The following is a 23,002-nucleotide window of genomic DNA, read 5'->3' as shown; positions in this document are numbered from 1 at the left end:
TGGGCGACATTCTGAGGTTAGACCAGGCCGTGCTCTTGATCGACACACCCTTCAGCGCCCCCCCCCCCCACTTAGTTTGGCTACACGCGCTTTCTAGTCTATTAGTGGATGAAGAGCTACAGCCTGACGGACCCAAACCCAAACTCTGCTTCCTCCATTCCTCCGAATGCTCCCTTCACGATGTGCCCCCTTTGTTTTCCTTCTAGGCCCGCAGACGCGGTCTTCTTCGTGGGGCTTCTCCGACCGCTCACGCGTCTGCACTGGCCTGTCCCCCAGGATCTTCTGTCTGGGATCGCGCTCCCTTTGCCAAAAGGATGGTCTCGAAAACTTCTTTAAAACGTCTCCTGGTGGCAAACTTCTGTCTTTCGCGTGTTTTACCTAAAAACTGACCTTTTAAATTCAAGAGCGACCCGAGGGCGTCGTCCTCACACGGCGACGCACCCAGATCAAGGACCACAGCGAGGCCAGGCTCGCCTGCCACCACGACCCCTTCCTCCCCGGGGGCTTCTAATGCCAGCGGCCGGCCTGCCTGTCCCACCCACGCCAGCTCCCGGGCCACCTGCTGGCCTCAGCCTTTAGGCCTCCAGGCGTTCCCACTGCACTGCAGGGCTCACGCGGGCTGCTGGACCGCAGGGGCGCTAGGCCCCGCACTGACTCCCACCTTGCACACGTCACCGTGCACAGGCCGGAGCTCACGGCCATCGATCCCGCCAGTCCTTTACATCTTAGCGACCCTGAGGTGTCTCGTGGTGGCTTGGATCGGACCAGTGAGATCGAGCACTTTTTCAGATGTTTAGTGGCCATTTGTGGGTTTTCGAAGCATCTGTTCGCGTGACAAAAATTCACCACTCGTTAAATAATTCGTCAGCAAAGAGCGACGGGCACTTCTACCCTCGTCTCCAGAAATCATCACCATGGCTTCCCTCCTCCATCTGTCTGGTCCCTTTAGACACGGGTCTGTCTGTTCACCTTCGGATAACAGGGAACCTCACGACCTCGCAGACCCTGAGCCCGTGTCCTTTGTGGGCTAAAAAGACGGACAACACCTGTCCCTTCTCTACCGGCGCCTTTGGATGAACCAGAGGCCCCCGCTGCCGGGCGCTGCCACTGCACGCGGAACTTCCGCATCTGGTGACAGACACCTCTGGAGCTCCAGGGTCGTGCAGAGAGCACCATCGTTTGCCTGCCGGAAGTTTCGTGCCGGTCCTCTACGTGTGCCCCACCCCCGCCACTGGTTTCTGTGTATGCTGTGAAGGGGGTCCCCGACCGCTGCCCTGTGGGGATCTGACTGACTCGGACACCGCCCGTGGACAACACTGCCCCTCCTCTGGGCTGCGGGGTGCCTCGGATGGCTCTGCCTCCAGGAGCCCGATCCCACGCTCATGGTAACGCCACACCGCCCTCCAGAGTTGTTCAGTCCTTAGGACGGTCTTCTTGGCCCTTTGCATTTTCAAATACCTTCTCGAACAAGCTTGTCAGTTTACGCAAAAGTCCCCATTTCGAGTTCAGCTGGAATTGCAGTGATCCACCATTTAGGGAAGAAAGGACACCTTGAAGCTTCTAATCAATCCACAGACGTGCCAAACACCTACATCTCTTAGGTTTCCTCCAAGAGTATTTTAGTTTCCTGTTACTTACCTTTTGTTAGTTTCCACATAACTTAAGGGTCCGAAACCCTGTGACAAGTCAGTCGTCAGGGGATACCTGGGGGGCCCAGTCAGTTAAGCGTCCCACTCGGATTTCAGCTCAGGTCACGATCTCGAGGTTTGTGGGTCTGAGCCCCACCTCTTGGATCTGACCTCTGTCCCTCTGTCTCTGCCCCTTCAGCTCTCTCACTTCAGCTTTAAAATAAAAAATGTAAATTTTTTTTTTTAAATAAAAAATGTAAATAAACAAACAAGTGATCATTATTGATTGTTCCTGGTAATAAGAATCGATTCTTGTACGTTGGGCACGCGGCCAGCAACCTTGCTAAACTTCTCTCCCTGCTTTTAATAGGTTGCCTGTGAATCTGGATTTCTTTCGATTTTCTTCACAGGTAACATTATCTCTGCAAATGGTGGCAGTTCTGTTTCTGGGTTTTCAAGCCCGGCACCCTTAAATCCCCTTTTCTGGCTAGTGTTGCAGCGTGGGGACCCCAGCAGTGCTGAGCAGCCGGTCCTGCCTCAATCCATCTCGGGGACAGAGCTTTTGACATTTCACAGTTAAGCAGGATGTCTGTCACAGATTTCTCATTTGATTAGATTAAGAAAGTTCCTTTCTATTCCTGGTTTGCTAAAAGCACTCTTGCCTCTTAATCTTGAGTAGGTATCGAACTGTACAAATGATTTTTCTGAGTCTATCAAGATCATGCTTTATCTCATTAATGTGGTAAACTACGTGCATTTTAAAAAATATACAAATCTGCATTCCTGAATCCCACCCACCTGGGCCATAACACGTTACCATTCGATATTAGCAGGTCCAGCTCGTCCACACTTTGTTTACAACTGTTGGGATTTTCAAGAGAAACACTGCTCTATAACCATCTCTCTCTCTCTTCCTCTCCCTCCCTCCCTCCCTCCCGTCCTCGTCAGGTTTTAGCCCCAAGGTTACGCTGCCTCGTGAAACAAGACGGGACACAAGCCTCTTCTGTTTCGTGAAAGAGCGTGCAACAGAGTGCTTCTCTTTCTTAAGCATCCGGAGACACCGCCCCGCGCAGTCACACGCGCCCGGAGTTGTCCTTGTGACAACACTTTAAGCTGTACATGCGAGTCCGCGAAGACGGGAGCTGCTGAGCGGCATCAGCACGGGGGCTTCTGGCGTCGTCCCCTCCCGGAAACATCGGGTTGAACCACCGCCCACACAGGAGAACATCTCGGCAAGCGTGGAGGAGCCCGGGTGACGGGTCGGAGCGCCCGGGGGGAGCGCAGCTCAGACAAGACCATTTCGCATCACCCCCAGCACAGACACAGATGCGCTCCCGGGGGCAGGGGCATCCGCTCTGTGCCCGAGTGCCCCACAGACTCCAGGCATGGCCCGCCGTGAACTCAGGGTCCAGACCTGACCCTGCACCCCCAGGCACCAGGCCGCCCACCCGAGGACTCCAGCGGCAAGCCCACCACGACCCGCCAGACGGCTCACCGCGGTTCCCGGACGGGCTGCCTGCGAAGGCTTCCCTGCCAGAGCCCATCTGTACCGACCAGAACGGGTGCCCGCTTCTCGAAACGTCCAGATGTCAACACAAGGCCACGGGATCACAACAATCAAGGAAACACGACACCTCAAAAGGAAACCAATAAAGCGACGAGTGGCCCCAAAGAAAGGGAGATCCATGAAATGTCTGAAAAGAATTCAGAATAATGCTTTTAAAGAAACACAATAGACAAGAAAACACAGACAACTGAATGAAATTAGGACACAACGTGTGAACAAAATGAGAATGGAGTCCAGAAAAGAAATGGAAAACATTTTTTTAAAAAACCAGATACCCCAGAGCACCTGGGAGGCTCGTGGGTTCAGCGTCCGACTTCGGCTCAGGTCATGATCTCACAGTTCGTGGGGTCGAGCCCTGCGTCAGACTCTGTGCTGACAGCTCAGACAGAGCCTGGAGCCTGCCTCGGGTTCTGTGTCTCCCTCTCTCTCTGCCCCTCCCCTTCACGCTCTGTCTCTGTCTCTCTCAAAAATAAATAAAAACATCATTTACAAAACAGTAATAAAAAATAGATAAAAACCAGAAACCTCGAGGCTCAAGAATACCGTGACTAAAAGACTCAGCAGAGACGCGAAGCAGGCGGAAGAGAGAAGAGGCAGCGGCGAACCAGAAGGCGTGTCCCTTGAAGCATCCGCAAGGGAACCAACAGGAAGGGGAAAGACGACGCATGAAGGGACGCAACGTGAGGTACAGGAGAACGTCCAGACACGGTGTGCACGTTGCTGGAGTCCCAGGAGAGGAGGGCAGAGAGCTCAGTTCAAAAAATACAAGTTCACAAAGCTCAAGCCCCTCTCCCCACCCCCCACCCCTGATTGCAACCCCAAGCTACCTTCCCCGGGATACACGATAATACGAGTCCCCAAAACCACAGGGAAAAGAGAGGTTTTTAAAAGCAGCCAGACAAGAACAATTGCTTGCACACAGGGAACCCACACAGGCTGTCTGCAGGCGCGAAGGACGTCAGGAACCGGCAGGCTGATGCACGCAAAACGCCGAGAGAAAAAAGCTGCCAACCACAACACCCAGCAGAGGTGTCGGTCGGAAACGAGGGGGATAAGGCCATTCCAGAGAACACGTGTGGGGGCAGCCTCACCACGAGCCCGCCTTGAGAGAAGAACTGAGATGCAAAGAGGCTCGTTACCGGCACGAAAACCGACCGACGTACAGGAGACACTGAGGCAGGTGAGGACGCGGTCAAGTTCACGACACTCTAACACACGTACGCTGACGCGTTCATCACTGACACTAGCGTAAGCGTTAAAGGACGTAAGTATTAAAAATAGCTACGCTAATTCGTCAATGAATACACGATATAAAAACATGTAAACTGTGACATCGACAATGTAAAAGGGTATTTTTTTCGTGTGATTGGGATCATCAGCTTTAAAAAGCCTTTTTTATTTAAAAAATGTTTTTTAACATTTTTACTTATTTTTGAGAGAGAGAGTGTGAGCAGGGGAGGGGCAGACAGAGAGGGAGACAGAGAATCCGAAGCAGGCTCCGGGCTCCGAGCCGTCAGCACCGAGCCCGACGCGGGGCTCGAACCCACCGACCGTGAGATCGTGACCTGAGCTGAAGTCAGACACTCAACCGACTGAGCCACCCACACGCCCCTAAAGAGACTATCATAAAATGTTAAGTTAGCCTCATGGTAACAGCAAAGCAAAACCCCAGAGAAGATACGCAAAAGATGGTGGAAATGGCATCAGAGCACAGCACCTGCAGAAAATCATCACTCCACGAAGGAAGACAGTAAGAGAGGAAGGAAGGAACAAGGAAGCTAGAAGGCAGTGGAAACTGTGAATGAAATGGCACCAGTTATTCTTAGAATAATTACTTTTAGTATATATGGATTAAATTATCCAATCGAAAAGGCAGAGACTAGACGAATGGGTTAAAAAAAACGAAGACTCAAGTGCACGCTGTCTAAAAAGAGACTTGCTTCAGCTTTAAGAACACACACAGGTTCAAAGTGAAGGGACAGAAAAGATATTCCGTGCCAGTGGAAAATAAAAGACAGCAGGGGCAGCTATCCTTACATTAAAAAAAAAAAAAAAAAAAAAAAAAAAAAAGACTTCAAGTCCAAAACTGTAACGAGACAAAGAAGGTGACTATGAAATAACAAAAGGGTTAATTCGTTCCCCAATACACTAAAAGGATATGGCAGGATATATACATGCACATGCAGTGGGTGGTGCTGTTTTTTCGAAAAGATAAACAAAACGGACAAACCTTTCACTAGACTAAGAAGAAAGGAGAGAGACTCAAACAAAATTGGAAATGCAAAGGATCCTAGGAGATTACCAGGAGCAATTATGTGCCTACCAACTAGATGACCCAGCAGAAACGGATACGTTCCTAGAAACATACGGCTTGCCACCACTTGATTTATTTCTTAAATCATGAAGAAATAAAATGTGAACAGACCAGGAACAGGGACATTAAACAGTCATCAAAACCTTCCCAACGCAGAGCAGCCCCAGCCAGATGGCTACGCTGATGAATTCTTCCAAACATTTAAAGAATTTACGCCAATCCTCCTCAACCTCTTCCAGAAAACTTGAGAGGACACGCCCAAACTCATTTTACAAGGCCAGCATTACCCTGATATCAAAGCCAGACGAAGAGACAAGCAAAGTATAAGCCGATATGCCCGATGACTGTCGATGTGAAACTTCTCAACACAAGAACCAGCAGATCCTACACCATGATCAAGTGGGAGTCATCCCTGGGATGTGCGGAGGATTCAATACACGTCCGTCAACAAGCATGACCTACCTCGCTAATAAAACGTAGAATAGAAACTGTACGATCACCTCAGTAGACGCAGAAAAGGCATGCGGCAAATTCCAACGCCCTTTCATGATAAAAACCCTCTCCACAAATAAGGTATAGAAGGAACACACTTCGTCCTAATGAAGGCTGTGTGTGACAAGCCCAGAGCTAACATCATCCCTAGTGGTAAAAGGCTGAAAGCTTATCGTCTAAGATCAGGAACAAGGCAAGATGCCTCCTCTTTTTTCTTCCAGCTTTACTGAAAAATAATTGATAGACACACATCGTTATACAAGTTGAACGCACACGGCGTGATGGCTTGATTTACATATATCGTGGAAGAATTACCATACTAGGTTCATCTAACATCCATCTTCTCACATAAATACAAAAAAAAGAAGAAAAAGAAAAAGGGGACAAATTTCAGAACTCTCAGGATTTACTCTCCTAGCTGTCGCGTATGTCGTAAAGCAGTGGTAACTATAGTCGTCATGTTGTTCGTTACATCCCCAGTACTCGCTTGCTTTATAGCCGGAAGTTTGGACCTTTTGACCGTCTTCCTCCAGTTTCCCCGCCCTTCCCCGCCCCCACCTGGTAACCACAAGTCTGATCTTTTTCTAGGAGTTTGGCCTTTCGTTTGTTTTAGATTCCACCTACAAGTGACACCACACGGTGTCTTTCTCTGACTCATTTTACTTAGCCTAATTCCTTCAAGGTCCATCCGTGTTGTTGCAAGCGGTAGGTTTCTTTTTTTCTACAAGAGAATGCATTTCCACGGTGGACATACACCACATCTTCTTTATCCATTCGTCTACCCGTGGACACTTAGGTTGCCGCTAGGTCTCGATGACTGTAAACAATGCTGCCATGAACGCAGGGGTGCAGATAGCTTTTTGAGTTAGTGTTCTTGTCTCCCTGGGATATACTCCCACAAATGGAATCGCTCAATCATAGGCTGGTTCTGGTCTTCTAACCGCTCTCGCCAGTCCTGTGTCGAATAAAAGCGGCAAGAATACTCACTGGACAAAAGACCACCTCTACCGTAAGTGGTATTGGGGTAATTAGGTATTCACGTGCAAAAGAATCACACTGGACCCACATTTTACACCACTCGCAAAAACTAACTTGAAATTGATTAAAGACTTCAATGTGAGACCTGAAACCATGAACTCCTAGAAGGAAAACACAGGAACAAAGCTCCTTGACACGGGTCTCAGAAACGGTGGTCTGGACAGACGCTCGCAGCACAGGCGACAAGATAAAACATAACCGGTGGGACCAGGGACCACATCCAACTAAAAAGCTTTCGCCCAGCATAAGGAATCACCAACAAAGTGGAAAGACAAGCTACAGGATGAGAAAAAAACATCTGCAAAGCAGGTTATCTGATGAGGAGTTAGTGTCAAAACACAAAGAATTCACACAATTTGACAGCAAAAAAAAAAAAGGATAACCCAATTAAAAAAATGGACAAAGGACCTGAACAGACATTCCTCCAAAGAAGATCTACGAAAGGTCCACAGGCACATGGAAAGACCCTCATGCTCGCTGGACAACAGGGAAACGCAAACCAAAACCACAGCTGTCAGCACGGCCATCGCCAAAAAGACGAGAGAGAACGCCGACGAGGGTGTGGAGAAAAGGGAGCCCTTGTGCTCTGCGGGTGGGACCGCAAAGTGGTGCCGCCGCTCAGGGAAACAGTGTGGAGGTTCCTCAAGAAGGTAGAAAAGAAATGACTGTAGGGCCCAGGAGCCCCAGTTCTGGGAACGTATCAGAAGGAAATATAAACCTTTTCTAAACCAACTCACAATTCTCAACGTGTTGCACAAGTTTTGATATGTCAACCTGCCATTTTTAATTGGTAATTAAAAATACCGATTTCCATTTATTTGACCCCCGGGTGATTTTAAAAGCACATGACTTAATCTGCAAACCTTTGCACACATACTCCTTTCCTCTCATTAACTTTTAACTTAATCCCACGTGGTCAGAGAGTTGCAGGCGGCAGGATCTCAGCCCTGGGCGGTCTGTAGAGACCTGCTTTATGGTCTGGCACGCGGGCAGACTGCGCACTCTTCGACCGCCGGACGCGGCGCTCTGCCGTCAGCTCGGCTGAGTTTCTTCAGCACGTTGTCCAGATACCCCACGCCTAACACTTCCTCTATACTGCGCTTCTTAAATGTTTGTCAAGGATATTAAGCCTGGCATCTTAAAACCGTACAGGATCTTGATCCTTTGTCTCCAGGGCAATAAAAAGGGGCTTTAAAAGTTTAGCTCCTTCCTGCCTGTCCCAACTTACAAGGCAATTTTCTCCAGTATTTTATCGGGTTTGAAAATTTCAATGTCAGACGGTTTTAGGCAGGGCACTTAGGCATTACCTGTGTTCGTTACCGTTTGTGCCTCCTCCTGGGTCTACATTCTTGCTCTTGAAGAAAATTCCTTGCAATTTCCTTTATGGGAGGGATCATCTGTAGGTAATACCTTCATTTTGTTTATGAGAGGTTTTTGAAATGCCATCCAATTCTTTAATGGCTTTGAGATACAAGTGATATGCCAAAAATTTCACCTTTTTACGTGTATATTTCAGTGACTCTTGGTGCATTTACAGAGCTGGGCCAACGTCACCACTGAATTCCAAAGCCTTCTCGCCACCCCACACGAAAGCCCGCCCCCACGAGCAGTCACGGCCCATCTCTCCCCTCCGCGGCCCCTGCGCCCAGTGATCTGCTTCTGCTGCCTCTGCCGACTGGCCTGTTCGAAACGGTTCACAGAAACGGGGTCCTGTGATGTGCGGCCTACTGTGTCTGGCTTCTTTCACTCAGGAGGACGTTTTTGAGGCTCACCTGTGTTATAACCCATGTCCGACCCTCATTCCTTTTTATGGCCAAATAAAATTCATTTTGTGTGTGGCCAGGTCACACTCAGCTTACCCACTCGTCTGCCGAGAGACACGTGGCTGTCTCCACTGTTGGGCCGTGAGCAATGCCACCACGGCGACCATCTGTGAACATGTTTTTACGTGTGGCCGTGTGCTTTCAATTCTCTCGGGTGTACGAACGCCGTCCCCCTGAACGACATTCCAGTATCCCTGAACGACATTCAGTTTTAGTGAACGCTCAATTTGGCGTCGAGAAGTTCTTTCTCTCAGTGCCCTGCTGGCAGCAGCCTGTGCTCCCGACTTCCAGTGGGCGTGGAGAGGTGGCCCGTGCTGCTGCTGGGAGCCACCCCACCGCGGGGGGCATGTCCTTTCTCTCCGGCTGCCTTCAGAGTGAACTCTGCCTTTAACGATGTGTGGGCGTGCAAGCATTAGCTTCCTTTTACTTCTCCTTGGGATCTGCTCTGTGTCCGGAATCCTGTAAACGTCATCTTTCTCCCCTAACCTCCGTCCGCGATTGCAGACGCATGAACGGGATCTTCCTCCAGCCTTGTGGAGCCGGTCCTCTCTCCCATTTACATCTGCGGGAGGATGGCCCCTCCCAGGGACTGTCCTCACCCCCACGGTGCTCTGCTCGTCCCTGGAGGGTGGATGGAGGCGTGGCACGCGGAGGCACCGCCCCACTCCCGGGAGCTGCTGCCCGAGCCCGCCGTCACCCCTTAGCAGGCGCTGGTCTAAACTACCCGGCGCAGCAACCCCCAACGGGGTGGTGTGGGAGATACCAACTGTTTGAGATGACAACTTGGAGCGCGCCCGAGTAGGTGAACACAACTTCCTGGTGGGAATCTCCCGGAGCCGCCAGGGTAACTGCCAGAACAGAGGGGACCGAGCGGCCCAGACACTGCCGGGGACACGTCATGCGAAGCACCTCTGGGACTTCGGTTTTGGAACTATCTTTCTTCTTAAAATATAGACGCTAAAGCCTGCTTCTTTGGGTGTGAGTTTCCCTAAGGATCCCCAGAGCTGTAACTCCGTACAGCTGGGAGAGGCCCGTGTCATTCACCAGCACAGTCTGCCTGCGGAAACTCCCCCAATACCGAGACAGGCTCACGCTGTCCCGAGGGGCACCCGTGTTCGAGAGGGGGCGTGCCATGGCGCGGTGCTCGGCATCTGGGGAAGCCATTCCCGGGCCCCATTACACCGGACTGCAAGAAACAGCCACGACCCTTTCTTTGACAAGGACCCTGCCTCCAGCGTCAGCACGGCCGAAAGGGCCTATCGGGTGACTTCCCAAGCACCCGCCAGGAATGAGGCCAGCCTCAGGGTGAACCACCTCTCAAGAGGAAAGGATACAAAGCTGCTGTGGTCATAAATACATTTTATTTCATTAGAAATGCATAATTAACAGTTTTGAGAGCATTTCCCCCTAGAAAAGTAGGTAAGCAATATTTCCATCAAAATCGTTAGTTGTCTTCTGCAAATACCTATTTTCGTTACACTGAACAGAGCACACAGCAAAAGGCTTCTGCTACTCCACTTTTTTTTTTCAATTTTCTTTTTTGTTATAAACACCATAGCAAATTAAAAAAGCTGTTTGAACAGAGAAAAATATCGTAGTTCTTGATTTTCCGCACGTACTCGATGCAACGCACGCTGTGCCTCCCCACTCTTCTCTAGACGCCGACAGCGGGACAAAAAGTAAGGGTCTTCCGGCAGGGGCAGCGGCCGTTACTGTCACCTTGTATGCATTGGGACACTCTCCCCGGCGGGTGAGGCTTTCAGATGCACTCGAACAGAGCATGTGCAGTCACCTCCGTGCAAAGCCATGGGACCAGGGCGCGTGGAGAACAGGGTGGCTGGCCGGGGCCAGCGCTGAGCACGGCAGCGGCTCTGTCTTAGGTTCTGTTGTGGGTGGGTGGCCCGGCCCGCCTACTGGATCTGGATCGCTCCATGCTCAAGCTGCATTTCCGGCTGCAGGGTGGGCTGCAGGGTCTCAGCCGTCTGCAAGAGGGGAGAGAGGAGGGCTTTCTATAAAAGTACCCACCAACGCAAGTCCGGGTCACATCCAGGTCACTCACAGGTCACAGAACACCAATGGCTCTCGCGCATGGAACAAACACACACAACAGGGCTAGAGAGGGCCAAGAGTCGTAGGTTCACCGCTCTGGGAGAAGACTCTCCCAGGGGCCGTGGCCCCTCTTTACCCACCGACCCTCCCCACACGTGCTCTGTGGCCCAACGAGGTTCTGTGCTAATTTCCCAGTCCCACCCCTGCGCATCACTGGGGAATGCCTTTGGAGTACTTAACCCGTCCTATTTACCTAGAATTTCGGTCACCGTTTTGCCTTCTTATAAAAACTGCCCCAACGTTCCAGAAAACGTTTCAGGGGCAGTCACCTTTCTCTCCTTAACGAGAGAAGTTCTAATCAATGATCTACAGATATTAAAAGGACCTTAAGTGCATATTCACAGTTTTAACATAAAGGGAAAAATACGACTTGGAGTAAGTCACCAATCATCCAGCTCAATCATCCCGAACAAGCCCCGAAACAGAGAATAACTGGGTTTTCTCTTCAGGCTCCCCTACGCCGTTGGCCAAAGGCAACGTCACAAAGATCGGACCCTCAGAGGTGGGTTTCCGGCTGCCCTGGCAGGAAACTTGGTTGCAGAGGCCAGGCATGCGGGTGTGAAGGAGGAAAGAGGCAGACAGCCACGGATGCCGGCGGGCAGGAGCCCCCTGCAGCTCTTGCCGCAGACTAACGCTTCAGTTTTGAAATCTGGATATCAAATGACATTGCACGCGGTGCGTCCTGAAAGCGGGAGGGGCCCTTGCAGTGGAAGGACGTGGCACAGGCATGAGCCACACGGCCCACGGAGCCCAGGACTGAGGGCGGGCAAGAACGGCCAGAGCATGAACCTGCGAGGCACAGCGGAGGCGACCACACATCTCTGGGAAATTTCTGGGAAAGTGGACTCAGCCGTGTTGGCGGCTGCAGGCAGAGGGGGCAGGGTGGGTTACAGGCCGGGCAGAGAGGCCCCTGTGGGAGCGAGAGTCCTTCCCCGCCCTTGAAAAACCAGAAAGGCAGCTTTGGACCCAGGCAAACAGAAGGCGGAGCACAGATGAGGTGGGGACCTGCCTGGGATTCAGGAACACCCACGCTCTGATGAGGACCCCTCCCTTCTCCTGTGTTCTCAAAACGCAGCACCAGACCTGTGTCTCGGGCAGGAAACGTAGAGAAAGGGCTCCAAGCAGACGAGTCAGAACTTTTGAGACGTTTGAGGGGACGGAGGCAGTGGGGAGCCCTGGGCACCCACAAAGGTGAGAACTCGGGCACCTGCCTGGGCACAGGCACTCACTGCCCTTCCTACTGGCCGCTCCATGGGGCCAGTGCCCTGGCCTCCTGCCCAAGAGAAGCCCATCCTCTCAGGAGCTTGACGGCTCTTACAGCTCCTGGGGGGCTCCTGGGGGACTCTCATCTCTTCCAGGAGCGAGTTCGGGTATGTGACCCCGTTCTGATGGGCAAACCCGAACCGAGAGGAAACCTACAGGAGCGGAGGCCTTGGTGCCGATGAAGAAACAGGAGCCCTTTCCCTTTGCAGACGTGGTCGCGTCTGTGTGAGGCACCAGCGGGGCCACGGAAGGTGAGGGGACAGGAGCAGCGGGCTCCGGGGACATGCATGGGGGGCCGGGCCTGGGGCCACCCTGCTGCCGTGTAACCCACTGACTATTCAAGCCCATGCCGAATGGGGTCCGCTACAGGGAAAACACCCCAGTGGGTGCAAACCTCATTCTCTGGCCTGTTCTTATACAGACGCGCTAAGTGGGTCCTGAGACCGGCCAGGCAGGAATGTAGACCAAGAACACAGGAGGCCCAGGGTGGCAAAGAGCGAAGATGGACACGGCCTTCCTCCACTCTGAAATGTGTCAAATGACCGCGGACCCAGGCCGGTGAGACAGCTCGGCACACGGCATCCTCGGTCTGTGGCGCACGCCGTGTGACCCTTCTGCAACTGCTGGGCAGCGGGGAGGAGAACCGCCTTCGTGCAATGACCCCGCTTACGACCACACGGGGCATCACACGAGCCACCCGGCGTGGGACAAGGCGGGCCTGCAGGGGGGCTCTCTCTTCCAGGACAAGTTAATGCTCAAACCACCGAAATGGGCCAGCCAGAGAGAATGCCACCTCATCCCCCAACACCGTGGGCTCCCGGTCACATCCAACCCTTCTTGGTTCACGTCCAGGGTGGGGTGGGCCGCTGCGGTCACCGCTTCACAAAAGCCACACCGGGCTGCGGTGGCCCCTCACGTGGGGGTGGCCGGGGTGGCCTGGTGGGTGGTGGGGACCGAGAGGCGGAGAGGCGGCGCCTTCTCCAGGAACCGCGTTTGCCAGCTGGGGCCTCGCCGCGCATTAGGAGGTAAAAAACCAAGGTCTCCCGAGAGCGCCTAGTCCACCCAGCCGGCCACCCGATCACAAGGTCGCCCCGAGCACCCTGGCTGGCTCCACTGAACTCCATTCCTCGGCAACCACCTCATGAGGTTGCAAGGAAAGCAGAGAAGAATTTTCCTTCCTGCCGAGAGCTGAGCACACGCACAGCACCGGCACGGGGCCCGAGCGGAGCGCGAGAGGGGAGAGGGCTGCGTGGAAATCCGGGGCCTCGGTTCCGCGCGTCAGAGGCCCGTGGCATCGAGACACACACCGCTCCTCAGTGCCGGGATGCAGGAGTACAGGAGCAGGCCCAGAGGACGGCAGGGTATACGAGAAGGCCGGCAGGAGCCGACCAGCCAACACTCGGGGCAGACGGGACTCCTGCGTCAGAGGTGATCTCGGCCTGGGCTTGGCAGGAAGGCCCGCGAGGTTTCAGAACACGGGCCACCCGCGGCCTGAGCTTTGTGCCAGCGACCCCCGCGGTCCGGGGACCCGTCCTAGGTTACTCTCACAAACACACAGTCGCCCCATCGGATCGAGAGCATGGCGTCCCCTCGAGGGGGCCTCCAGCGGGCTCTTGGCCCTAGCGTGGGGGGCCCGGGCCTGGCTCCCCAGACCCAGGAGATCCGAGGAGAGGTCGTTCACGGTGTTCATCCGGCCAAGCGCACTCACCAGGGGGCAGCTCTATAAACGTGTCAAATCCCCAAGCAGCAGCCCCCTTATCTGACATCTCGGGACGTGTCCAGACCGTTTCCTGTGCTTCTAGGAGAGCGCGGAGACGAGTGGTTTCTGGGACGGGAGGTGGGGGCCGGGGAGCCAGCGCTCAGCCCATCAGACGGTGCGCGGAGTACGCACAAACTGAGCGGAGGGAACCCCGGGCCCCAACGCCCGTGTGGCTCCCCGCGAGGCCTTCGGCTGCCACGCAGGAGGCGCCCAGGCGGGAGGCTGGAAACCAGGCCAGACGGGGCCCCTCAGGACCGAGTGAAGCGCCATGCTGCATTTGTGCCACAGAGAAGAGCCACTGGGGACAAGGACCCACAACCCGCCCCTGGGAAAGGGACAAGGCCGAGCCACAAAAGCCACAAAGGCAGAGCCTGTTGTCTGCACGAGTGCTGACCTCTGGGCCCTGCCACTCTCAGAGCAGCAGCGAGACCTCGGGTAAACAGGGACCCTCTCGTCCTGCAGTCCCCAGGAGCTGGCCCCGTGGGGTCAAGAGGCACAACCGGACGCTGGCCCCTGGTCTTACAGATGAACACCGGGCGGCACGTGGGCCGGGAACCAAGCCTTCGCCTTCACTGCTTCGGGCACTTACAAAAACTACCGCCCACGTCGGTGCCCGTGTCCAAGTCACGTGCCTTTCCGTGACAATGGACCTTGCTCGTGGGGGGACATCAGAAGGAGAAACGCCCAGGCTGTGCTCAGAGCTGCAGAAGCCCCGGGACCTATCCAGACAGGGTGTGTGCTTCCACGAGGGGTGGGACCCACCTGAGCTGCAGCGGTGTGGTCAGTCACCGGAGCCAGCTGGACGTACTGGACCTGGATGTCGCTGCCCTGGAGAGGTGAGCCGTCCACCCCCGCGGCAGCGGGGTCAGAAGAGGCCACGGCTATCAGCTGGGCCCCCTGCAGCACCTGGAGAGACAAAGCAGACCCCGTCAGCACAGACACCGGAGCCACTCCGCCGTGACCACGTGAACCACGGGGGACGGGCCCAGGACCACGCCACGGGGCCCGTCTGTCTCGTGAATGACCCTGGAATGACATCCCACCGGCAACCCAGCGCCTGTATGGCGCGAGTGTGAGCGCTGGGCGTGTGCGGCGTGACCGACTTGTGCAACGCGTGCAAGTGACCCCCTCAAGCACCCACACACTGGACACGAGTGAGCTCAGGGACGGGGCCGAGGGTGCCGAGAGAGGGGCAAGGAGGCAGAGGGACGTGGGACAGAGGCAGGAGCCCCGGACACCTCCCAGAAACCACTGCTCTTTGAGGTTCTCGGGGGCAGAGCCTGAAGGCAGCCTGGAGGGGACAGAAAACGGCGGCACGTCCTCGACCTGCATCCGCCGGGAGCCCCCAGAGTGCTCAAGAGCCAGGCACACAAAGAAACGGGGCAGCGGACACCCGCAGTTATGAAGCAAAGCGGAGACGTGCCTGAGTCAGGGACCCCACGGCTGCGGGCGGTGCGGAGAGGGGCTCAGGGTGAGGAGCTGCCATCGGGAGGGAGGTCCGAGACGCTGATGGAGGGGAACCCCCGGGGGACGGGAGGCCCCGAGTCCCCGGGACACCCACTGTGGGCCGTGCCGACAGGAGGCAGCAGATGAGGCCCCGGGGGATGGGTTCTGGGTGACCCCACCACTTGTGAGCGACCCCACCCCCAGGCCCAATTCCCACCCCACCCCCCCAACATCTGGGCAGGTGGGCCACCGCCTCGCTGCCCCGCAGGCCGGACGGGGAGGTAGGGGTGAGGGCATCCGTGGCTTTGCATTCACGAGGGAGCTGCCGTGAACCGTGCGTGTTTATACCCGGGGCCGTATCCCACCCCCCTTCAAACGTCGCGACCACGGGATCACGGATGCCTGCCGGCGGTCCACAGCAGGGTGGGAATGACCGTGCCTCCCGACTGGCCCGACTGCCCCCCGCACCAGTGGTCAGAGCTGAGGAAGAGGGCGAGGGCACTGAGAGAGAGGAAGGGGCTGCTCAGCCCGGGAGAGGCGGGCCCGGACACAGATCTCCAGCAGTCTGTATAAAAACACACTCCGTGGTATTCAAACGGCATTGTAGTTTTTGACGAGCAAAAGTCCTATTTCTGTAACGATGCGTCCGCCGCTGGAAAAACACAGATGAGCTCGACTCTCAGAAAAGAAGACGGCAGACGGCTCTCAACCACCCCTCCTCGTGTGTCTTCAGAAACCACTTGCGGGCAGTGTCGTGTTCTAATACCAGCCAGCTGTGCCAGGAAGATGAACCCCCCAGACCCTAACCCTAACCCTAACCTGACCCGAACCCTAACCACGTCCTAGACGTGGCAGAAGCACCTGCAGGCAGGACAAAGGCGAGGACACGGAGACAGGGAGTGTCCCGCGGCAACAGGTGGGCCCCACGTCACACACCACGTTTCCCAGCTGCGGAGGGGCAGAGAGGGGCCAACCGCTGGCCTGGAGGACGGGGGACGGGGGACGAGGACGGGCCACCCGCCAAGGGTGCGGCAGGCCTGGAGGCTGGGGCAGACAGGAAACGATTCGCCCCTGGGGCCTCCGGGAGGAGCCAGCCCCGTGACAGTCTGACCGCAGCCCCGTGAGCCCACACTGGGCTTGTGACCTCCAGACCGTGAGAGAACGAGCCTCCGGCGTGAGCCTGCAGGCGCGTGCTCACCGGTCACCGCAGCCACGGGACACTCGCACGACACGCCGGCCTCTCCTCGGCCGTCTCCTTCCAAGGAGCTGGCCTCCCACTTCCAAGGGCTGACCCAACAACGACGACGGCTCCTCTTCCACCATAATCATGAGCCATTTGTACCAACGAGTGTTTGAAAGAAGGGTTTGAAAAAAACAGAGAAAACCAAAGACCCCGTAGCATTCACGTTTTCTCTTCCCGAGACTTACTCTCCACCAGATTGCTCACGGTCAGAGAGAGGACCCGGTCCTGCTGAGCTCCGTACCTCCACCCCCCACGTGGCAGGGGTGGCCCCCACTCCCTCTCCTCTAACTGGCGGAGTCACGCGAACAGGTGTGCGGCTCAGGGGAGGGCTCGCACAGGGGCGGCAACTCGGCCTCACGACGGCTAGACCAGAACGGGGAAAAGACGAAAAGCACTTGGTGGTAAGTTCTCAAAGCCGCACAGACATTTACGGTGTCCTCGGTGCCCTTCGGTGGGGGGAGAAGGCGGGAGGAGGGGCCGGAGCGGGGGACCCGTGCAGCGAAGCCAGCCCCACTTTAGCATGGTTTTGCTGCACCCCAGACTGAACTTAAAGACCACACGACGTTTTGAAACCCGGGAGCTAAAGCATGAGGTAACGCAGTCACCACCGCGCGATACAAAAGATCCCTGAATACGCCGGTTTAGGGTCAGATCGTCAACTATGTTTTCACGAAAGCCGCGCAGTCATGGGGCCGTTTCCAGGCGAGGCTCCGTCTGACTCTGGCCCTGGCCGTGAGCCACCACCCCTTCGATGGAGGGCAGGTTACAGTTTCCTGAGGGTGAACTGTTCCTTGTCAGCACTGCCAACGAGGTGACTTTTCACACGAGCCACACGACTGAGTAAATCGCAAGAACTGGAACGTCAGAAACCGCAGCATCGAACGTGCTTCCTTATGGTATCGAAGGAGACACATCCCCAGCCTGGCTGGTGAGTGAAAGTAAAGACAGGAAAACGTTTCCACCTGAGACTTCATTCCAAACACCACACCTCCTCAACGTGCCCGCACTGGTGGCTCTTGACGGCCGAGTCGGGAATGAGTCTAAGTCAACGCGCACGGGACTGGTGGGAAAGGCCTTCCGGGCACTTAGCGCCCTGCCCTTGCTCACCGCGGGGACCTCGAAGTCAAGGGCTGGGGACGTGGCCGGAAGGGGGCGTCGCGCTGCCCCAGGAGAAAGGGAGGCGGCAAGAGCCCCGCAGGGGGACAACTTCTCTGGGGACCACAGGGGACGGAAAGGCCGCTGGGGGGCTGCGTCAGGAGCCGGGCTGGCTGCGGAGGAAGCTGTGCGGGGAGGCTCCACCGAGACCCGGATCACAGAGCGTCTTCCAGGCCGGCTTCACGCACGCCGACCTCCAGCAGCCCCGGGTGGGGACGGCGCCCCCGGGACCCGGGACCCAGGCCACCGCCCCGGCCTGCCCTTGCTCACCGGCTTCCCGTGCAGCTACACTCGGCTCCTCGAAGGGCACGTCCCCCACCACGGGCTGACCTCCACACACATCGGCACCCCGGCCGGGGCTCTGCCACGGGCAGAGACATCGCCACACAGAAGCGATCTGCGACGCTTTTCAGGTAGTCCTCAAAATTTGGAAAAGCTCTCTTAAGGGAGGAAGGAGCGGGCAAGAGACTGTTCTGCCCGTGGGGGGCTCCCGCCCAAGCCCAGCCAGCCGGCCTCTCAGGGCTTCCTTGTCACACCGCAGTCCGGCAGACAGACGTGGGGGCCTCGTCTCACCCGGGGCCACAAAACAGCATCCACGACCTGGACCTGCACGGCAGTCTGTTCTCGCCCTGAAGGGAGGACGAAGGAGGAGGAGGTCTAGAAGGTCGGACCGGAGGACGGCCAAGTTACAGATCACCGGTTTCCCAGCCATCGGAACACGTTTGTTAAGAGCAGGTTTGAAAGAACCTCCGCGAGCTTGCGCACAGAGGGCACGTCACGACCGCTGACTGGCCGGCACCCCTGTGGCGCGAGGAAGGAAACCCACCGACCGACAAGTGTATCAGTCTACCCTTCACCTAGTGCCGTGTGACAATCAAAGAATGAGCCGCACTAACCGAGCAGGGCTTGGGACAGGACCCCTCCTTTCTAGGCCACAGTCAGGGCAGAGAAAGGTGTCGGTGACCAGCGCAAGGCAGGCCGGGACCAGGGCATACAGAGAGGCACAGAGACAGCGGTTAAGAGGAGAGGGCCCGGCAGGTGGCGCCCCACAGGGCCTCGGGGAGGCTCTCAGACGGAGCCACTCACAAGGAGGCCAGGGGGCAGGGGACGGTCCGCTCTGTCACGTGCCCCCGCCGCAGCTGTGATTTACTAGGATGACACACTTCCCGTGAAGCGGGTGAAAGTAAAAACGCTACAGAAATCAATCACACAAGAATCTCATTTGCCTGCCATGGTTTGAGAGCAGCTCAAAGCTCCAGCAGCCGCCTGAAACACACAGCAGGCGGAGACGCGATGTGTACATTTGGACCTGCTTTCAAACTGGTGAGGAATAAAGCCTAGTTACGTCAAATCGAAAATACAGAGCAGCAAAAATGAGGTCACGTGCCACTGTCGCACGGATCACGGTGGCGCCCCACCACGAACCCACCGCAAGTGCGCAGCCCATCCTTGCCCTGTTGGGGGGCGAGAGCCCAGCACCGCCGCCTCCCTCCTGCCCTAGAATGAGCGGGACGTCTCCGATGGTGAGCTCCCGGCTCCTTCCCACCTTGGTGTTTGTGGCCTTTTCCAACAGGGTCGGGAATGTAGAAAAATCTAACAGGAATGCAGCGAGCTCCCAGGCCAGCAGCCAAAAGCACCCATCTAGGCTTCCTGCGGCTGACCTGGGAGCACCCCGCGGCCACCCCGCGGAGAACGCACGCACCTGCCGCCTTCCCAGCCTCCCGGACAGGGCTTCCCCGCACAGTAGTGAGACAGGCCCGTCACTGGCAGACGAGGGACCATTAATGGCATAGGGGATGTGTCTGAAGCAGCCTACGGAGGGACTCCTGGATCCAAGAGCACCGGATTTTGGAGGGCACCCATCCGGTTTCCCTCTATATGGTGCCAACTGTGAGACTGTTTAATGCCCAAATGAAGTAATACAAAACAGCTACAAACCTAAAATAAACTCAAGAAGTCCAAGGACTTTTCAGTAATGTTTAGATACAAAATTCCAAATCCAAGCCGGAATGTGCTCAGATGAAACAAAACAAAACCTAAGACCCACTTCTGACTAATTAAGCGTGTGTGGCCAGGAACAAAGATGAGGCCAGGAAATCCAAAGGTGTCTTGGAACACAAGGTCGCTTACTTGTTTTTGTCATTCATTCTGGCATCCGACTCGCTAAGGAAACAGACTCAAGGAGAGCAATCTTTTCAAATCTAAATGTGAAGCCAAGAAGTAGCTTCCCGGTGACAGGAAAACAAGGAGCTGAGAACCAGGTCCGTCAGCCTGTCCCAAGGGTGTCCCCAAGCACCACTGGCCAGGAGGTCCGCCAGCCCCACATCTTTCTCGTACGTTTGCACAGCAAACGCCAGAAACAAACGATCATCCTTAAGCCTCTAAACCCCTGACGGGAACACTCCTGTTTCCCAGGCTCCGTTTTGAGTGCTTTCGCGAACCGAGTCGCCGCGAGTAGACGGTCAGAAATGAGCACCAACAGAAGGGAGTCACGGGCAGACGCAGAACACCGCTCCTCCGGGGTCACTCCTCAGACCTGCAGAGAAAACTCCTCGGAGGCCTGCGGGTCGGAGGGCCCCAGGGGCCGGCGTCCGGACCCCGCTCACGTAAGGACGCTAGGCGGCAGGCAGCGATAAAGAGTCTGTGCCGCCCGCTCTGCGGCTTGTTCCAGCATCGGAGCCCAAACCTCCAACGCATTCTGGGGAGAAAGCAAAGCAAAACCCGAAGAAACACAGTAAAGCAGAGACGGACGTCTGGAGACACTTGGTACACGTCGCCCGTCACTCCAGATAGGACAGCATTCCTGGGAACAAATCTTAACCACGTGTCTTACAACCTCCTAGTAGACTGGGGCGGGGCGGGGTCTGGGGAGGGTAATGATTCAAAGTCAAGTCCAAAGACCTCCAGTTTTGCCCGTGGGTCTCAGGCCCCTGGCTTCTAGAAGGGGCGCACGGGGTGGACGGGGAGCAGGCGACACAGAAGACAGTTCTGTGTATCTTGTGACTCTCAACCCGGCGCAGCGACGGTCACACCCACTCGGGAAAGGGAGGGGTGCCTGGGGGCACCCGGCCTGCCAACCTGCACACTCTGCGACCGTGACGAGCTGAAGCGGCAGCCACGGCCACGCACGCTGCTTCTGCTCCCGCTCCCGTGGCTCTGGTCACTTCGCTGATTTAGAAACTCACTGCACAGAACAAGCAAAGTTCTCGCTGTGCTCACCGTGCGGCCAAAGAAAGAACTAGAAGGAGCGATGCCACCTTCCTACTGGGCTCAATTCTGTGGGAAGCGTCTGTGAGCACCTGTGTCTCAGGGGAGCTGCAAATGCCGACTAACACCTGCCAGCTCCGGGGAAGCCAGAGGTGGCACAGGGAGGGTGCGGCCCGCAGGCTCTGGAGGGAAAGACGAGACCCGGACGGGTGCCTGTCACAGGCGCACGTGCGTCCGCAGGGAGACGCGAACAGTCCGTCACGGAGGAGGCACACACACAAGCTGCCCACTAACGCGCGCCTGCACGTGCCTCACACCGGGTGCCGTGGCCCCAGTCGGCACGGCGTCTTCATTCTGCGCAAAGCAAGGTTCAGAAACGGCTATCTCTGCTGAGCCAGGGTTACCGCACACCAAGCAGAGAACGTCTAGGGACGGACACCTCGCCCCGTCCGGCCCCGACCCCACAGCCCAGTCCCAAAGCACACCCTGACTTCCGGCACCGGGAGGCACATGCAAAACGGCCCCCGCCACACGTCCCCGCGTGTTCCCTGAAGGACAGCCACGCGTACACGGCGGGCAGGCTCAGGCCGCTCCCCAAGGCCCCGCCGCACCGGCACGTCACCGCACACCGGCACCTCACAGTGGCTTGCTCCGCAGCCCGGACCTCCGGTCACTACACACCTCGAGGGCACGCGGGTCCGAGAAGGGGCGCGGCGGGTCCATCTGTGTCCCCCAAAAGGAACGTCCACATCCTGAGCTCCAGTACCTGTAAGGGGGACCTGTAAACGTGGAGGCGCCTGGGCGGCTCGGTCGGTTAGGTGTCTGACTTCAGCTTGGGTCACGATCTCAGGTTCGTGGGATCGAGCCCCACACGTGGCCCTGATGGCGTGCTGATAGCGTGGAGCCTGCCTGGGATGCTCTCCTCCTCTCTCTCTCTGCCCCTCCCCTGCGCACGCTCTCTCTCAAAATAAATAAACTTTAAAAAGCGAGTAAATAAAATGTGGACCCAGGATCCGGGAGGATGAGATTAAGCTATAAGCAGAAGTCATGTGGGAGTCGGGCGGGCCCCAATCCAAAAGTACCCGTCCTCCTAAGAAGAGAGACATTTGGACCACGTGGGAAGAAGGGTGCCACGTGACCACAGAGGAGGCGGTGGAGGGATGTGGCCGCAGCCCAGGGATGCCTGGAACCCCCAGGAGCGGCAGGCAAAGATGCCCCCCTGAGCTTCCAGAAGGAACGCAGCCCCGATGAATAGTAGACCTCAGGCCGCCCGATTGTGAGAGAGCACACTGCTGTCTAAACCACGCACTGGGGGGCGCTGATCGTGGGGTGGTAGCTCGGGAACAGACTCCCGACCTTCAGACCCTCGGCTGGATCACAGTAACCCCATGCCCAGGGCCGCCCAGTCAAGTCTCCGGTTGACGGAGCTCAGGCCCCTTCCTTCCAGAGAAAGTGCCGACGGCTCTTCTCTTGTCCCCCACCCTTGCCGGGCGCTCACACGCAGGGCCTCCGGGTGGCTCGGGGGGCAGCCTTCTCCCCGGCCCTCCCACAGGGCCAACCCACAGGCTTCTCCTCACTGGCAGGGCCGGGGGCCCCCGAGCGTGCAAACAGGCAAGGGGGTCCGGGCGGGCCACGGACACGGCCGGCGCGCGGGAGATGCCACTGGCCGAGGCACACGGGCAAGACGACGGCAGGGCCGGGCTGCGGACAAGACCAGCTGGACGCCGGCGGGACTCTGAAGATGCTCACGTTGCTTAAGGGCAATTGTGAGAAACCCGGCAAAATCAAGACGAAACAGGCGATGGTCTCTTAAACAGTCACGTTCCAATTTTCCATTAGGAACCGGCCCGTTCTGGACCCAGCTCTCATTACCCTGTTAACCTGCAGAAGAGGCACCTCCCCCCATGTGCGGAGGGCATGCTCCTCCTGGAACCAGCGCAGGGCGAACACTGGACCCT

The 23,002-nt window shown here is 56.4% G+C and overlaps 1 protein-coding gene across 13 annotated transcripts in view; it reads right to left on the bottom strand.

The window, feature by feature from the left end:
• Window positions 1-23,002, bottom strand: part of BANP (BTG3 associated nuclear protein) — a 304,623-nt gene that overhangs the window by 179,881 nt on the left and 101,740 nt on the right. For 10 of the 13 annotated variants that reach the window (XM_045045585.1, XM_045045590.1, XM_045045583.1 and 7 more), the window contains one exon: window positions 14,756-14,899. In XM_045045585.1, coding sequence (XP_044901520.1) covers window positions 14,756-14,899 — 144 coding nt within the window. Of the gene's footprint in view, window positions 1-10,204; window positions 10,845-14,755; window positions 14,900-23,002 lie in introns of those variants that run through there. The other 3 variants (XM_023245259.2, XM_023245260.2, XM_023245263.2) reach the window with 1 other exon arrangement.

The sequence above is a fragment of the Felis catus genome, chromosome E2, assembly GCF_018350175.1.
Source record: "Felis catus isolate Fca126 chromosome E2, F.catus_Fca126_mat1.0, whole genome shotgun sequence".
Taxonomy (NCBI): domain Eukaryota; kingdom Metazoa; phylum Chordata; class Mammalia; order Carnivora; family Felidae; genus Felis; species Felis catus.
This window is presented reverse-complemented; position numbering and strand designations above follow the sequence as displayed.